General features: G+C 54.9%; 2 protein-coding genes across 5 annotated transcripts in view; both read right to left on the reverse strand.

Annotated features, from left to right (window-relative positions):
• The window catches only part of SMARCB1 (SWI/SNF related BAF chromatin remodeling complex subunit B1), a 27,252-nt gene extending 11,832 nt beyond the window's left edge, over nucleotides 1-15,420 (reverse strand). The window contains exons 1-6 of one of the 2 annotated variants that reach the window (XM_027088775.1): nucleotides 15,095-15,420; nucleotides 11,197-11,308; nucleotides 9,520-9,649; nucleotides 7,490-7,627; nucleotides 5,342-5,469; nucleotides 2,067-2,233 (exon numbers count right to left, since the gene is read on the reverse strand). In XM_027088775.1, coding sequence (XP_026944576.1) covers nucleotides 2,067-2,233; nucleotides 5,342-5,469; nucleotides 7,490-7,627; nucleotides 9,520-9,649; nucleotides 11,197-11,308; nucleotides 15,095-15,187 — 768 coding nt within the window. In that variant the 5' untranslated portion in view covers nucleotides 15,188-15,420. Of the gene's footprint in view, nucleotides 1-2,066; nucleotides 2,234-5,341; nucleotides 5,470-7,489; nucleotides 7,628-9,519; nucleotides 9,650-11,169; nucleotides 11,309-15,094 lie in introns of both variants that reach the window. The other variant, XM_027088774.1, reaches the window with a different exon arrangement.
• A 1,153-nt stretch (nucleotides 15,421-16,573) lies between these two features.
• The window catches only part of MMP11 (matrix metallopeptidase 11), an 11,244-nt gene continuing 5,122 nt past the window's right edge, over nucleotides 16,574-22,695 (reverse strand). Inside the window, exons 2-8 of one of the 3 annotated variants that reach the window (XM_027088773.1) lie at nucleotides 21,134-21,363; nucleotides 20,095-20,238; nucleotides 19,881-20,014; nucleotides 19,497-19,738; nucleotides 19,163-19,375; nucleotides 18,208-18,465; nucleotides 16,574-17,338 (exon numbers count right to left, since the gene is read on the reverse strand). In XM_027088773.1, coding sequence (XP_026944574.1) covers nucleotides 17,288-17,338; nucleotides 18,208-18,465; nucleotides 19,163-19,375; nucleotides 19,497-19,738; nucleotides 19,881-20,014; nucleotides 20,095-20,238; nucleotides 21,134-21,363 — 1,272 coding nt within the window. In that variant the 3' untranslated portion in view covers nucleotides 16,574-17,287. Of the gene's footprint in view, nucleotides 17,339-18,207; nucleotides 18,466-19,162; nucleotides 19,739-19,880; nucleotides 20,015-20,094; nucleotides 20,239-21,133; nucleotides 21,364-22,695 lie in introns of all 3 variants that reach the window. The other 2 variants (XM_027088772.1, XM_027088771.1) reach the window with 2 other exon arrangements.

The raw sequence follows: 22,695 nt of genomic DNA on the forward strand, positions 1-22,695 counted from the left end.
AGGCCCGCGTACCGCAAAAAAAAAAAAAAAAAAAAAAAACACAAAAATCATGCTGAAGTAAATTAAACACATAAATAAATGGAAAAACATCCCACGTTCATGGATTGGGAGACAATATTATAAAGATGTGAAGATTGCCCAAAGCAGTCTACAAATCCAATGTAATACTTATCAAAATCCCAACAATAGAGGGCTTCCCTGGTGGTGCAGTGGTTGAGAGTCCACCTGCCGATGCAGGGGACACGGGTTTGTGCCCTGGTCCGGGAGGATCCCGTGTGCCATGGAGTGGCTAGGACCGTGAGCCATGGCCGCTGAGCTTGTGCGTCTGGAGCCTGTGCTCCGCAACGGGAGAGGCCACAATAGTGGGAGGCCCACGAACTGCCAAAAAAAAAAAAAAATCCCAACAATATTTTTGCAGAAATAGAATAAAATCTATTTTAAAATTCATATGGAGGGACTTCCCTGGCAGATCAGTGGTTAACACTCTGTGCTTCCACTGCAGGGGGCCTGGGTTCGATCTCTGGCTGGGGAACTAAGATCCCACATGCACAGAGTTCGGCCAAGAAAAAAAAAATTCATATGGAATCTAAGAACAAAGGACGTCCAGCCAAAACAATGATGAAAAAGAACAAAACTGGAAGACTCACACTTCCTAATTTCTAAACTTACTGCAAAGCTACAATAATCAAAACAGTGTGGTACCAACATAAAAACAGACAATAGACCAGTGGGACAGCCCATAAATAAACCCTCAAATATGTGGTCAAATGATTTTCAACAAAATTGACAAGACCATTCAATGAGGAAAGGATAATCTTTTCAACAAATGGTTTTGGGAAAACAGGATATACATATGCAAAAAAAACGAAGCTGGACCCTTACCTAACACCATATGCAAAGATTAACTCAAAATGGATGGAACATATAAATGTAAGAGCTAAATCTATAAAACTCTTAGAAGAACACAGAGTGAAAGCTTTATGACATTGGATTTGGCAATGATTTCTCGGATATGCCACCAACGGCATACACAATAAATGAAAAAATAGACAAACTGGACTTTACCAAAATAAAAAAATTCTATGCATCAAAGGGCACTATCAACAACATAAGAAGGCAACCCACAGAATAGAAGAAAATATTTGCAAATCACTTTATCTGAAAAGGGATTGCTATCTAGAAGACCCAGGGAACCGCTAAAGCTTAACAACAAAAACCTGATTCAAAAACACAAAGGACTTAAGCAGCCTTAGAGGATAAACAAATGGCCAATAAACACATGAAAAGATATTCAAGGTCACTAATCAACAGGGAAATGGGCTTCCCTGGTGGCGCAGTGGTTGAGAGTCCACCTGCGGATGCAGGGAACAGGGGTTTGTGCCCCGGTCCGGGAAGATCCCACATGCAGCGGAGCGGCTCGGCCCGTGAGTCATGGCCACTGAGCCTGCGCGTCCGGAGCCTGTGCTCCGCAATGGGAGAGGCTGCAACAGTGAAAGGCCCGCATACCGTAAAAAAACAAACAAACAGGGAAATGCAAATCAAAACCACAATGAGATATTGCTTCATACCAAGCAGGCTCTGCAGCAGGCAGGCCTGGGCCCAAACCCCAGCTCTACCACTTCTCAGCAGGGCAGCTGCGGGTAGGTGGCCCCACCTCTTCACTTGTAACACAGCATCTTCCCCCAGGATGGTGGAGGTTACTGAGACAGTATGGGGTGTGCTTGGCGCAGCCTGCCCACAGGAAGAGTGTGGCAGTGTGCTCATCTTACTGTAGCCTTCCCTGCTCTACCTGTCAGCTGGCACAACCTCCTTTGTACCACCCAGGCTCTGCTCCACACCTGGCAAGGCCACAGCAGCACCCCAAATGCGCCCAGAATGTGATACCTTACTCAGAAGCCAGCCCACACCTTTCCTGGGATAAGCTGCCTGAAGGACAGCTTTCCAGAAGCCCTGTCCCTCAGCATGAATCCCAGACAGGCTTCTGTTGAAGCCTCCACGTAGCTTCAGCACCCCATGACCCCCACCAGTACAAGGAAGGCCCTGGTGCAGGGCAGGGAGCTGCCTACCTTGATAATGACACGCTGGTCTGACTGGTCCTCCAGGATGCTGTCTGTGGGGTAGGACTCGATCTGCTGTCTGATGGCGGAGGCGATGGCTGGTACGAACGTCAGTGGGTTCAAATCCAGGTCATCACAGAGAATTTCTGAAAACATCTCAGGGGTCATCAGCTTCTCTGAAATGAGGTGAGAGGTATGGATTGCTGGTGGACTGCAGGGCCTAATGTCACCGTGCTCAGCCCTGACCTCCCCCAGCCTGTCCTCCTCTGCCAACCCACCTGGATGAAGATGAGCATAAAGATGAGGACGATGGATCCTCCCAGACACGGTAAGGAGAGGAAGCACAAGACGAACACCCCGCTTCTGGCCCTCAATCCATACACACACACCCCCTACACCTTGGGAGGTGGTCAAGACCCTATGTGCTCCCCAACCCCAGGCTCCCCGCTCCCGGGCTTAGGACTGCACGGCTCTGTTAGTTCTAACCAGTGAGCTGTCTGGGGAGGGGGGAAGCAAAGGCACTTCAGAGCTGACGTGCCACTTCCTCCCGTCTTCCAACCCAGGCAACCAGGGAAGCCCACGTGGAGACACAGGGCGAAGATGGCCTCAGAGGAAACCAACGTTGCCAACACCCTGACTCAAGAACTGGGAGGAGATAAAACCTGCTGTTATGCCCCCCAGGCTGTGGGACTTTGTCACCGCGGCCTGAGCTAACACAGGTTCCTTCTGGACAAGCCACTTGGAAGCCAGCATCCACTGGAAGACGGAGCAGGTGCATGTCTATCCACCACTTCCTCCACAGTGGAAATCCCCCAGAGATCACCTGGGGCTGCGTGTGGCTTTTTACAACCCCCCCACTGAGTTTCTGACTCTGTGGGCAGCACACACACTCAGCAAGGCGACAGCGTGGGGGTGGGTACGGATCCTGGATCCTGGAGATCCAGGCCTCAGGGGTGAGCTTCATGGGGACTGTCCACTACTGGCCGGACTACAGCAAGGTCCTGTGCAGTCAACTGTTTTCCCCAGACCTGCCCTTTCTCATAACCCAAACTTCAATGACCACGTGCCAAACTGGGATGAGCCACAGAGAAGGGAAAAAAAAGAGTGAATTCCCGGGTTTCCCTGGTGGCGCAGTGGTTTAAGAATCCGCCTGCCAATGCAGGGGACACAGGTTCAAGCCCTGGTCCGGGAGGATCCCACGTGCCGTGGAGCAACTAAGCCTTGCGCCACAACTACTGAGCCTGTGCTCTAGAGCCCGCAAGCCACAACTACTGAGCCTGCATGCTACAACTACTGAGGCCCACACGCCTAGAGCCATGCTCCGCAACAAGATAAGCCACTGCAATGAGAAGCCTGTGCACTGCAACGAAGAGTAGACCCCGCTCTCTGCAACTAGAGAAAGCCCGCACGCAACAATGAAGACCCAATGCAGCCAAAAATAAAAATAAGTAAAATAAATAAATTTATATATATATAAAAAAGGAATGAATTCCCTCACAAGCACTCGGCATGATTCCATCTTCAAGAACGGGGTCTGCTGGGACTTCCCTGATGGTGCAGTGGCTAAGAATCTGCCTGCCAATGCAGAGGACACAGGTTTGAGCCCTGGTCCGGGAAGATCCCACATGTGGCAGAGCAACTAAGCCCGTGCGCCACAACTACTGAGCCTAAGCTCTAGAGCCCATGAGCCAAAACTACTGAGCCTGTGTGCCACAACTACTGAAGCCCACATGCCTAGAGCCCGTGCTCTGCAATGAGAAGCCACCACAATGAGAAGCCCACACACTGCAGTGAAGAGTAGCCCCTGCTCACTGCAACTAGAGAAAGCCCGCACGCAACAAAGAAGGAAGGAAGGAAGGGAGGGAGGAAGGGAGAGAGGGAGGGAGGGAGGGAGGAAGAAAAGAAAGAAATAACTAAATAAATAAATAGAATGAGGTCTGTTTAACAGACAACTGACCCCACTATTTCACTAGCCCAGAAGAAGAGCTAGAGACCAACCTCCTCACAGCACCATTGTGCCAGACCTGAACACTCAGCCAGCCTACTATTGATAATGCATACATCCAGTTCTGGAGAAGCAGCAGGAAGCTAAGGTGCTCAGGCCAAGCATCCTATGAGTATATTGTGCAGAGGATTTTAAAAGTTAACTTTTTTAGTCTATGATCATTGTAGATTCAGATGCTGCCTTGATTACTGCAGCTCCACACCAAGTCTTGGGATTAGGAAGACTCATTCCTCCTACTTTCTTCTTTTCCAAAATTGCTTTAGCTACTCTAGTTCCTTTGCCTTTCCATTGAAATTTTAGAACAATTTTGTCTAAATCTACAAAATGTCTTGCTGGGATTTTCAAAGAAATTGCTTATAAACTTGCATATTAAAAGGGAAGAGATATGGAGATATATGTATATGTATAACTGACTCACTTTGTTATAAAGCAGAAACTAACACACCATTGTAAAGCAATTATATTCCAATAAAAATGAAAAAAAAAATAAACTTGCATATTATTTTAGGGAGAATTAACATCTTGAATCTTCTGATCCATGAACATAGTTGTCTGTCCATTTATTCAGATCTCCTTTAATTACTTCCATCAGTGCTTTATAGTTTTCAGCATACAAAATGTTTCCTGAAACAAACTATATGTTTGTAAGATTTACACCTTTTTTCTTAACTGAGTAACTCTAAATAATAACATATTTTTATACTGGACATTTGAGTGTCCACGTGTTCACTGACAGTATATAATGTATAGAAATACAATTGACATTTGCATGTCTATTTTGGGTCTTGTGACCTTGCTAAGACTCGGTTATTAGTTCTAGCAGGTTTTTTTGGTAGGTCTCTTGAGATTTTCTATGTAGATAATCATGCCATCTACAAATAAAGACAGTTTTATTTCTTCCTTTCTGAAGCGTATGTTTTTTATATCATTTTCCTGTCTTATTACTCTGGCTAGTACTGCCAGCACTATGTTTTCTATTCCCAATTTCCTGAGTTTTTATCAAGAACGAGTGCTGGATTTTGTTAAATGCTTTTTTTGTATCAATTGATATAATCAAGGGATTTATTTATCTTTTCTAGTCTGTTAATATGATGGATCACACTGACTGATTTTCAAACAATGAACCAGGTTTGCATTCCAGGATTTGAACCCAAAGCCCACACCGTCCAAATCTACTCCACAGTGCTCTGAATGTCACAATCAGAGTCCAGGGTCCCCCTGATGGGCAGCAGGCAGGAAACAAGACTGTGTGCAAGATGGTGGGTTGGCCACCACATACCGTTCATGTTCCAGGTAAAGGCGTCCCGCAGCTTCTGCCCATCTATCTCCATGTCCAGTCGGATGGGAACCAGCACCTCGGGCTGGGACGCGTTCTCATGGATCACAGCTGGGTCGTGGTCGTCAAAGCTGGAAGGGAGGCAGCAGCATGCTCAGCAAGGGGGGCTGAGATCCCTGCACCCAAGGCCTCCCTCTCTGCACCACTGGTCACTGTGACCTAACCAGAGGGGAAACCCTGCTTCTTACAGGGACTTGTCCACTATGGGCTGAGTTGGCAGAGACAGTGCCAGCAGGGGTCCACGGACACGTGGGATGGGAGGAGAGATGCTGACTTGGGCAGCAGGACAAGATGGAGATGTCCGAAGTAAGGGAGATTTAAGCCCCAAAGCAGGTAGGACTTTCCCAGGAAACTGTAGGAAAGGAAGGGTACTCCCAAAAGTGGAAGCCCTTGAGCAAAGGCCGAGGGGCAGGAGAGTCAAGAGCTGCTGAGGGAAGGAGGGGTGCAGATGGGGCGGGGGAGCAGTGGCAGGATGCTGGGAAGCCACAGGGGTCCAAGTGCCCACAGTTCTCCATCTCCAGCCTCGACCCCGAGGGAGCCCCCGGAAGACTGAGAGCAAGGCAGTTCTGTGCTCACACCTGTATTTTAGGAAGACGAAGCGGGAAGATATGGGGTGAGGGTGGGCACAGGAAACCCAAGGGTGGAAGACCGAGGGTTGAGAACTGTTCTCAGAGAGCTGGGGGCACAGATGACAAATAAACAAACAAATGAGGAAAACACCCCCCTCTCCCCGCCCAGACACGAATGCTCTAGGACAGAGTGGCCATTCTAAAAGGGGAGGACCACTCTGAGAAGTGACATTCAAACAGGGATGGGGAGGGAGAAAAAGGAAGGGGGAGGAGGGAAGGAGGAGGGAGAAAGGGATGAGCCTGCAGATGCTGGCAGGAAGTGAGGGAATAGCGAGGGCAGGAGTGCCGGGGCAGCTGAAGAGCGCTGAGGAGGCCACTGTGCCTGAGGTGAAGGGAGGCAGGAGCCGGGGCCAGAGAGTGGCAGCCACCACCAGGACTCTGTCACGTGGATGCTGGTGTGACGGGGCATCTAGAGGACCTGCCCTGAGTGAAGGGGCACACGCCCAGTGGGGAGCTGGCCAAGGGTGGTCGGATTCTGGACACTTGGAGAGCTGAGCAAGTAGAATTTGTGGAGACTGGCTCTATGCTGTGAGAAGGAGGAAGGGTTCCAGGATTGTGGCCCAGGCACAGGAAGGATGGGATTGCTGTGTCCTGGGCTAGAGAAGCCTGCAGGCAGCCTGTGCTGGAGGTGCCTGGGGCGGCATTCAGAGGACAGCTTAGCGGGCAGGAGCTTGAAAAATGGCCCCCCAGAGACATCTATGTCCTAAGTCTTGGAACCTGTGACTGTCACCTTACAGAGCAAAAAAGGAGAGGGAGCCTTGTCCAAGTGGGCCCTAAATTACATCACAAGTGTCCTCACAAGAAGGAGAGGGAGAGGGAGTTCCCTGGTGGCCTAGTGGTTAGGATTCCAGGTTTTCACTGCAGTGGCCCAGGTTCAATCCCTGGTCAGGGAACTGAGATCCTGCAAGCCACGCGGCACGGCCAGAAAAAAAAAGAGAGTGACAGAGAAAGAGAGGGAGATTTCACACACACAGAGGAGGCCATGTGACCAGGGAGGAAGAGACTGGAGTGATGCTGCCACGAGCCAAGGAACGTGGCAGCTGCCAGCAGCTGGAAGGGACCCTGGAGGGAGCAGGGCCTGGCAACACCTTGATTCCGGCCCAGTGAAACTCCCGGCCTCTGGAACTGTGTGAGAATAAACTTGTGTTGCTTCAAGCCACCCAGTTTGTGGCGTTCTGTTCGGGCACCACGAGCAACTAAGCATCGAGTCATGTGGATGGCAGAGAAAAGGTCCAGGGACTGCACCCAGGAACGTTACCTGAGGAGCCGGGGGTGAGCGCAGGCAGAGCCAGGCTGGACCACGCAGAGGCCAGTCATGCTGGACGCTGAGGGAGACCAGCCCCAAGGAGGAGCAGTGCAGAGTTTCTGGGACAGGAGGTCAAAGCAGAGCGTTTTTCTGGGGAGGAGGAAACTAAAACATGCTGGAGGACCTCGGTGGAGTCAGAGAGCGAGGCCCACTCACCACAGCGGGAACGTCCTCTTCTTGTCCCGGCCCATGCGGTTCCTGTTGATGGTGGTGGAGCAGGGCACGGCGTCCAGGTGGTGGGAGCTGTTGGGCAGGGTGGGCACCCACTGGCTGTTCCTCTTAGCCTTCTGTTCCCTGGGAGACATGGAAATACCTCCGCTCAGTCTACGAGCTGAAACTGCCCACCAGGCATCAGGTCGTGGTCAATGCCCACTGCGCCCTTGCTGGGCCCCAGGTCCCAGTGGGGACCTCTGTGCACCCCAGACTCCACGGGTGTCTATTCCCTAGGCTCCCACCAGCACTGCTCCTGGGTTAGGGGAGGTGCAGAGGGGCCCCAGCCCAGTGCCTCAGCCATGACCCAACGTGCTACATGCTGACCCAACGTGCTACAGCCACATGGAAGCACAGTCCCTTCTGCCAGGAGGAGACTGTACAAGAAGGCTGCCCAGTAGAGCAGCCCTGGAGCAAAGGCTTAAATGCTGAGTCACGGTTCATGGGTGGAGGAGAGGCGAGCATTTCAGGAAGAACACAGAGGGCAGCAGGGCTGGAGACACAGAGAGGGTCCTGATTACAGGGGCTGGCGTGCTCTGCAGGAAACGGATGCACTCAGCAGGTGGCTGTGAGTCGCTGGAGGTCTGAAGCAGCCAGAGACTCAGACTGTTATTTTAGACATGCAGTCCAGGCTGAGACAGACTAGGCAACGGCTCTGGCCTCTGGGCCTTCAGACCAGTAGAAGTGAGAAGACACATTGGTACATACTCTCTAGAAAATGATGCTCAAAGTAATCCAAGGAACCCATGTCCCAAAAGAGCTCACTCTTCTCTCCAAATTACAAGTTGCTTTTACTACTAGGAAAGTACCAAAAGCTGACCAACAGGAGTGGGTGGGCTCCCACATTGCTCTGCGAGCCCCTTCATCACCCTCGGGCCGTGTCCCTAGTAACCTGGGAGCAACGTGAGGGCAGCAACTGTACGTAACTCACCTTTCCATCCCCAACCTCTGTACCATGTCACCTTCATGATTTTCCGTAACCGCATCACTTGAAACAATGGCCTGCCCCCCGCCTTAGTGCTCCCGCCATCTCATGCACCTAAACGCATGTTTTCGTGAAAGCTGAAAGCGTCACGCAGGTATTCTGCACGTCTCGCTCATGTGAGCCAGGTTTCGGGTTGCTGCAGGGTCTACTTACCCACAACACATCGTGTAACCCCAGACTATTTGGGTGTCTGCATCTTTGCTCACATAGCCTTTCCCTGAGGCAGGACACTCAAGGGGCTCCCTAGTTCCCTTTATAATTCACATGCCACCAATAGCATCTCTGTACTTATAATGGTTTTTGTTTACAGTATAAATTATTTCCCTGGGACAAATTCCCAGGGGTGGAATTAATAGATCAGAGACCAACAAAAAACTTTGGGGCCGCAATGCCTGAGGCAGAGCCGCCACGGTGGGCGTGAGTGTGCCCACTCCATGACGCCCTCCCCGGTTCTTTATGTTGCTAGTTATTTTTTTATTCTGCATTTTTAAAATCACACCCAAGAACAAACATCATTCCCTGTGTTTGTTTACTCCTGTGCTTCAGTGTGGATCACACTTTACCTATTTGTCTACATAAAATAGAGAAAATACTTGGGGTATCCAAGTTTTTCTTATAAATCTAAATGAACAAACTCTACAAGGTAGCAACTTCCCAATTTCTCCCGTTTAACTGTTAGTGTAAATGCTCTTTCAAAGGATCTACGTTGATACGTTCAAATCTTTTTTGTGTTTTTTGTGAGTTGATCTGGGCCGCTAATTGTTCTGACAGATTAGTGAATCCCACTTTCAAAGCATTTCTTAATGACTCTCCAGAACCCAAGATTTGACTTATGTTTCTTAGAAATTCCAAAGTCAGAAAAAACTTCGAAGCCTGGCTAAGATGATCTGTAAACACAATGGGTAAATTGCTGAAAAGTATTTTGGCTCCAGGGCATGAGAAAAATACCCGTGGGTGTCCCGAGAGCGAGCCGAGCCCGGGGGTGCAGTACCTGAGGTAGGTGGGGGGTTCCGTGCTGATGGATACGGCCTTGTACTTCTCATCGTTGCCATCCAGAATCTCTTCCACCTCGGAGGCTTTTAACAGAGTTACGCTGGTGGCAAGGGTCGTGTATCCATGATCTGCAACCAGAGATGCGGCTGCGGTCACCCTGCGGGAGGGCAGTGAACAGCAGCAGCCAGGAGATGCAGCGCACTGAGGTCCTCACATGCAGGAGGTGGGAAAGCGGGTGTCAACCTCACTACTGCCCAATGCTGGCCTCTTCCAAAGGGGCGGTCTGGACCCTGGCTTTCTCTAGAAGCCCTCCCGGGTCAGCACTCCCTGGATGGACGGGGACTAACGTGTCCCGGGAGGAGCACTGGCTCCAGGCACAGGGGACGCCCATGGGCAGCTCAGCCCACGGGGCCTCTCGGGGAAAGGAAGGCTCCAGAGTGACACCGCCAGTGGGAAGAGGTCTGACACCGCTGCAGTCCACGACACGAAGCAAGGTGGAGATGAAATGAGGGATGAGAAACATTTTTCTTTTAAAACAAGAGCCCAGAGAGTTGGAAAGAGCTGCTGTACACCAAACAGGAATTCCTGGCCCAGCGCCAGTGGATGCGAGCTGCCCGGGAGCGGGGAGTTCTAGGCAGTTCGACCACAGCTCACCTAGGAAGCCTGGTGGAGAGACAGATGGTTACAGGAAAGAGTCTCCCGAGCGCGAGGCCAAAGAGTCGCCAAGGCTTCCAAGGGGCAAGCGCAGCTGGGGACGCACTGGTTAGTGACTGGCGCTCCACTGGGGCGGAGGGAGGACCAGGGAGGCTTTGGAAAGCGCGGGAGGGACTGAAAAGTTACAGCAGCGCATAGAAAAGCAGCTCCGGCTCCTGCATTAAAAGAACATGGTAGACGAGACCAACGCAGCGCCTACAGACATACCGGCACGGGACAGACTGTAAAGCGCACATGCACACACGCAGGGACGCAGGCACACGCACGCAAACGGGCACACGCACGCAAACGGGCACACGCACGCAAACGGGCGACGCGCACGCACTCAGGCACACGCACACGAGGCCCGGGCCAGCTCCGCCAGGCAACCCTGCCAAAGGGAAGGCAGCTTCGACCAAGCCCAGAGGCACAGGGCCTCTCCCCAGCTCAGAGGTGAGGAGCACCCTCTGCCCGCCCTCCCGGGTCGGGTGGCAGCGCCCCACAGCCCCAAGCGGGACATGCACACGAGCACCAGCGGACCGACTGCCAGAACCAAGTGCCACACGATGGATGTGCGCTGGGAAGCGAAGCGGTGAAAGCCCGAGGGGAGAGGGGGCTGGGGCGGCCCCCCGCCGCCCGGGCGCATGGAGGGTGACGATGGCAACACGCCCGCGGCATATGGTAGAGCATCACAGCATTCCTAAAACGTTTTCAGACCAGTGGTCTTCACAACACCCTCTCCGCCCTGGCCCCGCCCCCTCCACCTACTGCCCGCTGCCAACACCTGACCCTGACCGACCCTGACGGAGGACCACCCGCTCCAGGGGGCCCCCAGGACACTCCGCCACCCTAAGGTCAGGGCTGCCGTGAAGACGCTCCGGAGTGAAAACGTTTTATCTTCATGACATAAGCGAGTGGTTTTGAAACAGGTTTACAAACCCTCGTGAAGACGCACCCTTAGTGTTAGGTTTTGTTTTTTTACCATGTGACGATGCAACTATTTTCTTCCTCTCTTCCACAGTGGCTAGTCGCCTCCAGAGCGAGGGGTATCTCTTGTACAGAGAACCTCGGAACATACGGAGGTAGTTTCCCACCTATGAGTAAAGCGAGAAGGCTCATTATGAGGGTCGCAGCTCCTCGAGGAAGGGGAGGGCCCTGGCTCAGAGGCTCTGCTGGATGAGTGACAGACAAACACACCTCGACTTGGCCCCCTGGCCTCCAGGCGCCAGGCTTCCAGCAGCAGTAAAAATACATTCTGCTGACATCAGGGGTTCAACAGCAGTTCGTATCTGGCCTACATCTGTTCCTCTGGCAGGGGTAATAACATCTGCATCCAGACGACAGGACCAAATTCAGAAAGGCCTGACCAGACACTGGGGAGGCAGGCCCCCCGAGCTCACTAAGCAGCTCGATGTGATTCTGATTTTGGACTAAGGATCTCTGGCACTTTCCAGAAATGCAAGGCCTCTCTGACTTTCTTTTATCTTAAGACTTTGATATTTTTACGATGTAATAAAGACCAAAAAGGTCTTTTAATTTTAGACAGATGCAGGATAATTTCCCCCATGGCCTTTGTTGCTTTGTTTAGTAACAAAACTCAAACCAGAAATACCAAAGGAATTTTCCAAAGAGTTTAAAATGCACTTATCAGCAGTCCTTAGATTGCTATATAAATCATTACTGCCCCAAACAATAGCTTCAGTTTGCCTGTACCAAATACTCGAAGTACGGCTTACTTGATGAAAAGAAATCTAGTCCTAAAGTTTTTATAAAGAAACTCCATTGTTTCACTGACTTTTCAAAAACGAACACTTGAGTCACATGGCCAGGGACAGCAGGTGGACTGGGTGCTGGCTCCACCTGTGACCAGGCATCACTTCCCTTTTCTGGGTCGCCCTGCTTCTCTGTCAGACGTTCATCAGCTGTGAGGTTCACCCACGAAGGACCACTTCTACTACTTTCCCACTTACCTACCCCATTATAGTATATTTATTTTTAAAAAGTTTCTCCATTTTCCATGAATCAAAGATTTACATGATGCCCAACCAGGGCTGCCGAACAGTGCAAGAGAAAGTGGCCACAGGGTCACTGGTGCTCCCCACTGCAGGCACAGACCCATGCGAGTTATTTGGCTTGAGTGTGGTTACCGTCCAAGGGTAAACACATAGTTTCCATTAGGTTTTTGAAAAGACACTGACTGTAATGCCCCCACTACTACTTTGCAGGTCCTGCAGACCTCCCACACTCCTAGGCCCTTCCCAAGGTCCCTTCAGAACTTAGGAGACCAGGCCTGCCTTCCTGGGTTTTCCCTGAACCAGCCTTTGCCACCTCTGGACCCGGGTTTCCCAAATGGAAAACCAAGCTGTGGTTATGAGGATTTCCTAGGATCCTCTCAGTAGTGACTCTGGCATGGTGACAACGGCTGCCTGCAGATGGCAGGAGAAGGGTGACACGCTCACTGCACCTGTGGATGCCCTCCCAAGGCTGCTACACCCAAGTGTGTGGGGGCGCTGAGGGTGTTGCTCTGGCGGGCCCACCTCTCTGAATATGGTGCCTGTTTGCCAAGGGCAAGGGGCCTGGGGGTCATCCACCCAATGCTGTCAGAGGAGCTGCTGCTTATCAGTAGACAGCACTCTGACCCTGAACCCTTCCCAGGCCTCTCAAGGCCTGATGATTGTTAAGCCAGGCCCCAGAAAGCAAACTGCCTCTCCCTTCTCCCATGTGGTCTCTATATACTGTATCTCAGGACAAACATTCTCACTCAACAGGGCTGAAAGAGAAGACTGCAGTTAGCTGTCTAGAATCTAAAATGTGCTAAGGGGAAGATCTTAGAGACCATCTAGTCTAAGCATCTCATTGCATACATGAGAAAAGTGACACACAGGCAGAGCTGGAACCAGGCCTCCTGACGTTCTGCCCACCTGGCTGTGGGCTCCACCTAATAAACGCAAGCTTGATTTTCAAAAGTACCACCGACTCAGGGTCAATGCTCAACTGACTGCTCTTCCTGCCCGTTAGATCAGGTAAAGGTTTCTTTCTTTCTTTTTTTTTCTTAAATTAACTACTAATTTATTTTTGGCTGCACTGGGTCTTCGCTGCTACGTGCAGGCTTTCTCTAGTGGCAGTGAGCAGGGCCTACTCTTCGTTGTGGTGCATGGACTTCTCATTGCGGTGGCTTCTCTTGTTGCAGAGCACAGGCTCTAGGCGCGCGGGCTTCAGTATTTTGCAGCACACGAGCTCAGTAATTGTGGCTCGCAGGCTCTAGATCGCAGGCTCAGTAGTTGTGGCTCATGGGCTTAGTTGCTCCGCAGCATGTGGGATATTCCTGGACCAGGGCTCAAACCCATGTCCCCTGCACTGGCAGGCGGATTCTTAACCACAGCGCCACCAGGGAAGTCCCAGGTAAAGGTTTCTTTAAACAATCTGTCCATCATCACAAACTGAAACTCCTCCACTGCCTTTGTGCCCACCAGCCAATGAGGACCATGAGCTATGGCAGATGGCAGGCACTGGCTCCTCTCCTCAGCACAGCTCCTCTCCTCAGCACAGCTGAGGCTCCTCAGCTCCTCAGTGCTCCACAGCACTGGCTCCTCTCCTCAGCACAGCTAGCTTTGAAGAGTATTTTTGTGATGACATGAAAAATGTGTTGCATCCTGCCCCTTGTGTTTTACAAAAACTGGTGAAAAAAGGAAACACTAAGGTTCTGATGCTACTGAAAACACTGGTCTCATAACTCAATACAACTCAGACAAGTCAGGAATCACAGGGAGTCCTGGAAGCCTCAGTGTGACCATCATGAGGCTTAATTCATTCACACTATGTTCAATTGTGATGGAAAAAAAAACATTGTGGGGGAAAAAAAGAAAAAAAAAAGGAATGAAATGTCTAATACTGAAAACTGCTACAAGGAGAAGCAACCGCTGGCATTTGTAACTGCTTTAACTCTCCAAGATCTGCACTTAGCTCATTACATGAGGAAGACACTACTGCTTGGTGTTTGCACATCTAAATTGCATATCCATAATTGAAAAATATATGTGTATGTGCATGTACACACACAGACCTGGGACTGCCAAAAAGCCTAGTTTGAGGCAATCTGGAAAAACTTAATATACTTGGTATAAACTACCAGTGAAGAACCAGTTGTAGGGTTTTCCTAAAGTCAGTCAACCACATGATTCAACAAAGTGCTGAAAAGTCACTTTTAGTTAAGGATTAAAGCATAAGGCTCTTTCCCCTGTACTAACTCAGAGTTAGTTCAAGATATCCGAAGTGTCAAGCGCTTCCGAATTGCTCATAGATCTAACTCGGGGGCTGCGGCCTTAGCCATCCAAAAGCAAGTATCCTCCTCCCAACCTGTTTCCTCACTGGTAATCAAAGGTCAGAACAACTCCCCGCCCACCTCAAAGTTCACGAACACGAAGGGAGTGAGCCCTCATTAAGCCCCGTGTTTCGAACATACGATTTCAGGATCCCAGCTCCAGCAGTGTGGGACAGGTGCGCGTGAGGGGTACAACATCTCCCCCCACGTGTCGCAAGAGATAACACCCCGTTTCTATGTGTCCGGCTGGAGCAGTGAAACTCAGCGTGGCCCCGTGGCCCCGGGACGCCGCAGCCCTGGCAGCCGGGGGAGTCCGCGACTCCGCAACACCGGTGGGTGAACCGAGCGCGGGGCTGGGGACTGCTCAACCACGCCCCGGTCAAACCGCGCCCCCAGACACAGACAGACCACGCCCCACTGGCCGGCCGCGCACGCGCGCGCCCGCCCGTCCGCCGCGATGAATGGAGACGCGCGTTCCCGGCGCGCAGACCCGCCCCGAGGCTCCCGCGGGGACCAGGCCGGCCCGGGGCCCGAAGAGAGAGGACGCGCCGCGGGCTACCTCAGAGCCGATCATGTAGAACTCGCCGTCGTCTTCCAGCTGGAACTTGACAGGCTTCTGCCCGAAGGTCTTGCTCAGCGCCATCATCATCATTGCGGCGGCAGAGTCGGGCGGCCACGATCGGGCTGCGAGGGTCAGGAGGGCTGAGGCGGGGCCGGGGCGCGCCGAGCCCAGGGAAGCCGAAGCCGGAGGCGAAGGGCTGGCCGAGCCGGGCCAGGTGCTTGCGCCGCCGCCGGGCTCCTCCACCGCCGCAGCAGACGACGACCAGGCCGCACTCAGTGCGCAGGCGCGGGCGTTGACGCTGACGCGCGCGCCGCTGCCGCCCAAACAAAAGGCCGAGCGCGCCCCCGCGTGCCCCTTAAAGGAGTCTCGACACGTTTCTCTTCCTCCCAGGCCGCCTCCGAAGTGGAGGTACCAGGGAAAATTTCTCACGGACAGAAATAGCAACCGCGGCCCTGACTCAGGCGGTGGTCTTCCCAGTCTCACAGCTGGGACTGTAACTCAGCCCAGTGAGGAGGAACGAGGCGAGGCCTGAAGGCCTGGAGGAGGCCAGAAGCACATATGCCTCAGTTTCCTCGGCCCAAGAACTCAGTGCAGCTGAGAGGATAGGAGGGCTCAGGGACCGCTATCCCAGCTCCGGGCCCACACTGTTCCTGTGGCTTTGGGGATGGGGTTGGCAGGATTTCAAGGCCCAGGTGGTGTTTGGTTTGGCTGGTGCATCCTCTGAGTGCTGGGGTTGGTGGGGGCGGGGGGACCGTCTCCATTCCCTCCTTAACTCTGCGCTTTATGCTTACCACAAGCCGGGTGCACTGAAGCCAGACAGCCCTGCCCTGGGGCGCTTACAGCTGGAGCGGGGCCTGACACACTGGAAAGCATCAAAGCATCCGTGTATCCGGTTGAACAATTGCAGTAGGTCAAAAACGACCCACTGCTGACAATTTCCTATGGTTCCATCTGATAAATGGCAGCCGTGGTAGGTGCCACTCCGAAGAACATTCGCGTGGGGCTGGGTGGCAGGCGAGGAGACCCTGGAGAGTTAGGAATGGTTGGCGGTGGTAACCATGAGTTTTGTTCTGTGTCTTGACAGCGGCAGGATAGGGGCTGGAACGTGGCATGATCAGAAAGAGTGACCACCACTTGGTGGACGAGGGTATGAGGGGCCATTGTGGAGGCAGGGAACAGATTATAAAGCCACTCCGGGCATCCAGCAAGATGAGGAGGAGCCCTAAGCAGGGCACCCGGCCCCGAGGACCAGGGGCTTGGGGGTGGGGTGGGCTGCAACCCTGGCTCCCAGGGCAGAGCAGGTTCCCAGCCAGTCCTCCCACCTCCCTGGCCCAGCTCTCCCCCCATCCTGGCCTTGCAGTCACAGAGACACCCCAGGCAGGCAGGTAGAAAATGACCATGTTTAATGACAGTCCTCAGTAAAAAAAAAAAGAAAAGCCTTTATACACACTGTACACATTTACATGGCTTTGGAGGGCTTGGTGTGGGGTGAGGGCTGGAGAGGATCTGACCCGTGATAGGATTGAGGTATGTTGGGGCCTCCAGGTCCCAGGGTCTCTGGCAGGAAGCACCCCCCTCCCCAGCTGCCTGGCCCTTGTGCCCTGGATCCTGGGGAACAGGTCTCCAGAACCACCAACTGGAAGGCAGCCAGTTCCAAGCACCTACTAGAGCTGACTTCTCAGGAAAAGACAGAAGGCACAGTGCCCTGGGACCCACATGCCAGCACCCTGTGTTACCCCACAGCCAGGACAGTGAGGGCTCCAACTCCCCCAGCCCTGCTGAGGTGCTACTCTGAAGGATGGGGACAGAGACCCAAGGCAGCTGGGTTTGACTGTGACCAGCACAGGTTGGGTGGAGCTGGCCTGAGGCCACCCTCACCCTTAATGCCGGAGCCTCCCTGCCCAGTCTGAGGCAGTCACTGGCAGTGGCCACGACCCGCGCGGCCCTTCCTGCAGTCCTGATGGCAGTGCCCGCCTCCCCCCCCACCCCCGGGTAGGCACGGCTCCGTGCCGCACCCAGTGCCCACAGCCACAAAGATGGCCACGGTCTCCAGCCGATGTCAGTGTCCTGGCAGGGGTTAGGGGCCCTGAGGACATCCAAGCCATGGTTAGCGGAAAGTATTGGCAGGCTCGGTACACCCAAAGAAGTCGGGGCCCACGAGGCGGGGGAAGCCCTCCAGGGCCTTCACCTTCACAGGGTCAAACTTCCAGTAGAGGCGGCCGCGCAGGAAGTAGGCATAGCCTGAGGAGACAGGAGGGTCAGGCGGGGCGGGTGGACACAGGGGCAAGTCCCAGTGGGCAGACCTTGGCCACTGCTGAGTTCCTTGAAACCTGTAGACCCCAGGGTGTCCCTTCCAAAACCTCCCTTTGGGCAAGCCCTTCTGCCTGCCCCAGGGTCTGATATGAGCTACCACCCAGACTGACAGAGGCCAGAGCCTCGGAGGCCCAACTCCTGCCCCTCAGGAAAGCAAATCCCGCCCCTCTCACCACCTCTCCTGTGCCTTGAGTCAGATGGGGGACACTGGCGACCTGGAGCCCAGGAGCCCGAGACCACTACAGGACAGCTTTCCCGGCAGGTCCCGATGTGGGGGAGCACAGAAGCAAAGGGGGGACACGGGAGAGAGCGCTGGACTGTGAGTCCCAGATCTAGTGCTTCAAGATCACAGGAGGCAGGTGGCTCTTGGCTAGAAGCAGGGACTGCCTGGGTGGAGGTCCTGGTTCTGTCCACCTTGGTGGACCTGGTTAGGTACCTCACCACCTGAATCTCTGTTTGCTCTTCTGGAAACTGGGTTCATAACAGATGCTACATCGGGAAATCGCATGAGACATGTACAGAGCTCAGCACTGTGCCCAGAGCCTCATTGGCCCTCAGCAAGCAGCAGTTATTACTTCAACAGGCACGACCAAGGGACCTCGGCAAGTCCTTGTACCTCTCTGGCCCTCAGTCTCCTCATCTGCAGCACAGGGGTCTAGCACTGCCCTGGCACGAGGAGGGGGTGGAGAAGGAGTTCGCCAGGCAGAGGACCCGCAATGAGAGCTAATGCCCAGCCACCACCGGTGGGAGATGCAGCCACCACCCCGCTTCCCCCAGCCACCCCACCCCCAGCGCACCGTCAGCATCCTGGAAGGCAGCGTCGATCTCAGAGGGCACCCCTCGCCAGTCGGTGGCCCGGCGGGGCACAGGGCTGTCCACACGGCGGGTGCTGGGGTGGAAGCGCCAGTAGTCTCCGCCTCGGAAGAAGTAGATCTTGTTCTTCTCGGGGCCCCAGACCAGGGCGGCGTGGACCAGGGACCCCAGTAGGCCCAGCTCAGAGAGGGGCGCGGGGCCCAGGACTGGCTTCTCACCATCGTATACCCAGTATTGAGCTCCTGTTAGAGAGTGGAGGCTGCAACAAGCTGCCCAACTGCCACATCCAGCCACTGTGGACCCGCCCAGCCACCACCATGGCCACGGACTTACCCAGCCTCAGTTTCCTTGTCCATAAAACATGAAGGCCAGCAATGCCTGCTTGGCACCCCCCACCCCCAAGTAGGACATTGGGCAATGCAGGCACTGGGAGGTACACGTGGGGAAGTTTACTCTAAGCAGCAGAGAGGCCGCCTGGGCTCCTGCTCCTTCCCTGCACTTGGCTGCCCTGGACAGGCACCTGCTGCCCATCCCTGGGCCCAGCCCTGCCATAGCAGGCCCTAGCTGGGCCTTTGTGAAGTCCCTGCTGCCCGCAATGCTCCAGGCTCTCGTCTCTGCCAGACCCAGATCACATCCCTCTCTGCCTTTTCCAAGCTGTGCCCTCATGCAGGTCACTTCACCACCTCTGAGCCCCGGAGCCTCATCTCTAGACCAGGGGTAATGATCACACATGCTCCATGGGGTGTGATACCTTCAATTCTACTCCAACCTCGAGAGCCGCTTCCTCTAGGAAGCCTCCCAGCTGTGCCCAGAGGAGTGAGCCATACTCTTCCTTGGCCCCAAGAGTTCGAGGCACACTCCATCTGTTCATCATGTCTGCCGTCTGTCCCTACCCTTGACCATGATATTCCTGAAGTGTGACCTCCAGCCCCCACTCACCTTGGAAGAACCAGATGTGGCCCTGGGCATCCTCGAAGGCTGCATCCACGGAGGTGGGCAGCCCCTGCCAGTGGCGCGAGGCCAGCGCAGGGTAGCCGGGCTGCAGCTGGCCCCCGCGCAGCCGCCATACAAAGCCTGCCTTGAAGAAGAAGAGTTCGCCGCGGATGGTGGCGACCGCATCAAAGGAGACCTGGCAGGCATCTGGTGGGGCATCTGGCTGGGGTAGGAGAGAAGGGTCAAAAAGAGCCTGCACTGGAGCCACAGAGGCCAGCAGTGGGGGTCGGGGCTGGAAGCAGGGCCTCACCTCCTGCCTCCCCACCCTCCTGGGCCTCACCTCCAGTGGTGCAATCTCGTTGGTGTCCACCCCGGCCCCGGGGCCCAGGTCTGGGGGCCTAGAGGTGGGGGCTAGTCGAGGCCGGCCGTAGAGGTGCTGGATGCCCCTGCGGTCATCCGGGCTGAGGCTCAGCGGGTATCGGAAGGTGTAGAAAGGGGACATGAGGGCCTTAGCAGCTGTCGTGTGCTGCAGCCCGAGCACATGGCCAAATTCATGGGCTGCCACCTGCAGGAGGTCTGTGCCTGGAAAAGGGAGATAGCCCAGCAATCCCCGAGCTCCTGCAGCAAGACACTGAGCTGCGGGCCCAGCTCAGGGACCTCGGCAAGTCCCCATTCTCTATGATGTTCAGTAGCCCCATCTGGAAAGTGGGTCCCCAGCCCATACCCTGGTTGTCCCCGATTGTCCAGGTCTCGTCATAGTCGAAGTGGACATCCCCTTCTCGGTGGGTCTTGGGGAAGAAGGCGTGGGCCAGGATGCCCCCAGGTCCATCAAATGGCAGGTTGTCCCCATGCCAGTACCTGCAGGGGAGTGGGGGCAGAGTCAGTGGCTGCTGATGGGTGGGGCTCATTCCTAGAGGGGTCCCCGGCCACTGGCTCACCTGGTGAAGTCGATCATGATGTCAGCGTGGCCCTCGTGCACCTCGGTAAAGGTGAGTGGCGTCACATCACTCCATACCTGTAGGGCCTCTGCCACCGTCTGCCGCACCTGTTCCCGCACCAGCTGCCATGGGAACCGGAGGATCCTGGGGGAGGAGCAGGGGCCTGGACCTGGCTCATGGGGCAGCATCAGCCCCTGATGGCTGTTGGGCCAGGAGTTGCCCCTGGATGCTGCTCAGTGGGGGAGCAGGCATGCACGACACAGGCCAGGTGTGCCCTGGGCCTCAGGTGTGGCACACCAGTCCCTCTGCCACATGGGCACATCTTTGTGTGGGTTTGTGTCCTCAGGTGCCCATGAGTATCTGCATTGGGTGGAAAGAACACAGGACCAGGAGCCCCGAGGCCCACCTTCTAGACCTGACTATACCGCTCACTGTGGGGAGACCTTGGGCCCTAGACCTGCCCCCTCCTGGTTCCCACCCAGGACATTTCCGGAGCCCCCAGCAGTCTCGGCTCCAATGCCTCGGGACACCACACCAGTATTCACACCTTCTCTCCCAGGATGAGCCCCGCTGCATCACCCTGAGGGGCCTCAGGTCACCTGAGCTATTACCTGTCCTGCCACTGCTGCTCCCTACCTGCTCGGATCCCAAGTTGCAGCGATAGATATGAACCCGGTGTGGATAACACCTAGCTCGCTGAGAGGAGGGGCCGTGTCTGCCTCATTCACCACAGAATCCCAGGACCTGGCCCTTAGTGCATCCCCACAGAGGCTGCCTGGCTGACTGAAGGCTGTGTCCCCACATGTCTACAGTGTGACCAGGCATGTGCTGAGACTCCTCTGCTGAGGGAGGGCATGGGTACAGGGGGTACCATCTGTGTGGGCATCTAAGTGTGGGTTTGGGGTGTTGACCCAGGGGGCTCAGAGGCCAGTGGATACACCAGCCTGTTACCATGGGGATCTGGCACAAGTGTGTCTCAAGAAGCAGGGTGAGGGCGGTAGGTGGAGGGCGAGAGCCTGCTCGCAGCCCCTGGCCCTACCTGTAGGTGAGGTCCGTCTTTTCCCAGCGCCCGCCCGACAGCACGAACCGCTTTTGTCGGTTGTGGGCACTCGGCCCATCCAGCGGGTCAGGCACGCCGCAGCGGGGAGGTCTGGGGCCGGCGGCAGGCTGAGGGGCCTCCTGGGCAGTCGGGGCAGATGCTGGGCTGCTGGGAGGAGCTTCACGCCAGGGCTGTGGACCCCTTCTCACTGGGTGGCGGCGGTGGGCATCCTGTGCAGGAGAGAGGATGCAGGGACCTGCTCAAGCCTTGGGTCCTGGTGGCCTATGGTCAGAGGTGTGGACGGTCAGCGCACCCTCACTTGACCCCAGCCGGCCGTGTCGATGGCCAAGCTGAGGCCGTCACGCAGCAGGGCCCTTTGGCACAGGCTGACTGGCATCCAGATGCTGATTCCAAGGCCTCCTACCGCCTCCTGCCCCCTTGTGGAGGGCCTGGGCTGCCAGGCACCTACTCCCACCATTTGGGCTGGTGAGGACTGGGTCGGGGTGCAGCCCTGACTGTACTCTTCACACACACCCAGGAAGGGACCCCACAAAGCTTCCAAGGAAAGGCCAGGCCCTTGTGCTCTCCACCCCCCCAGCAGATACCTTTCCACCTACCTTTCTTCCTGGGTGCCCCCGGCCCCCACTCTGCCCTCTCCAGTTACGTGAGCTGGCTCCTGCCCAGGACAGCCACTGCAGCCACTCCCCAGCGTGGAGGGGCTGCAGTCCTGCCTCAATCTGCTCACCTGACAAATGGGGACGATACTTCCCCAGAGCGTGGATCTGAGGATGAACCAGGCAGTGCACACAAAGTGCGAAGGGCACCGGGAACTGAGGTCTGATTGCTGGGGGCAGTCTTGCTCACGCCCTGCCAGGGCTGGGTACACGGTGGGGCTAGATGTGCTCTGTTTGCCCCCTCCACGGGGGTACGTGGGGCAGACAGTTACCGGACACCCAGCCCCACCGTGCCAGAGCCCATGGACCACAAACAGTGATTCTGACCTGGAGCTCCCACCCTCCGAGAGTCCCAGGATGGAGGTCGCAGTTCTCATGCATGGAAAAAACAGAAGCTCAGAGAGGTAGAGAGACCCAGCGGGGTCACCCAGCAAGGGCATGGCCGGGCCAGGTGAGGACTCTAGCATCCCAGGCAGGGGGCAAAGGCCCGGCTTGGGACACAGTAAAGCTGGGGGAGAGGCAGAGCAGTGCCGTCTGCTGAGAGACTCAGCGCCTGTCTAGTCTGGGCCTGTCTGGTCAGGGCCGCTGTGGCCTCCCCACAGCCATATTTGGGGCGGGAGCTGGGCCACCCAGGCCCCACCCTCGGCCTCAGCCTCTGGCGGCTCTCCCAGGCCCTGGGTGCCCCAGAGCTCTGGTGAGCATCCTAACCCCCCCAGCTCCCGATTCCAGAGCCACCAAGAACTCAACAGCCTGGAGCCACTCAACCCCCAAGGACTCCCCATGATGTAGGAGTCCTCTAGACACCTGGAGCTTCTGGGGTGTGAGGCCCTGGGCCAGTTTTCCCCATTTCAGAGTTGCTTCTTTTTTTTTTTTTTTTTTTTTTTTTTT

This window comes from Aethalodelphis obliquidens, unplaced genomic scaffold (genome assembly GCF_003676395.1).
Source record: "Aethalodelphis obliquidens isolate GAN/ISIS:26980383/991018 unplaced genomic scaffold, ASM367639v1 scaffold63, whole genome shotgun sequence".
Classification (NCBI taxonomy): domain Eukaryota; kingdom Metazoa; phylum Chordata; class Mammalia; order Artiodactyla; family Delphinidae; genus Aethalodelphis; species Aethalodelphis obliquidens.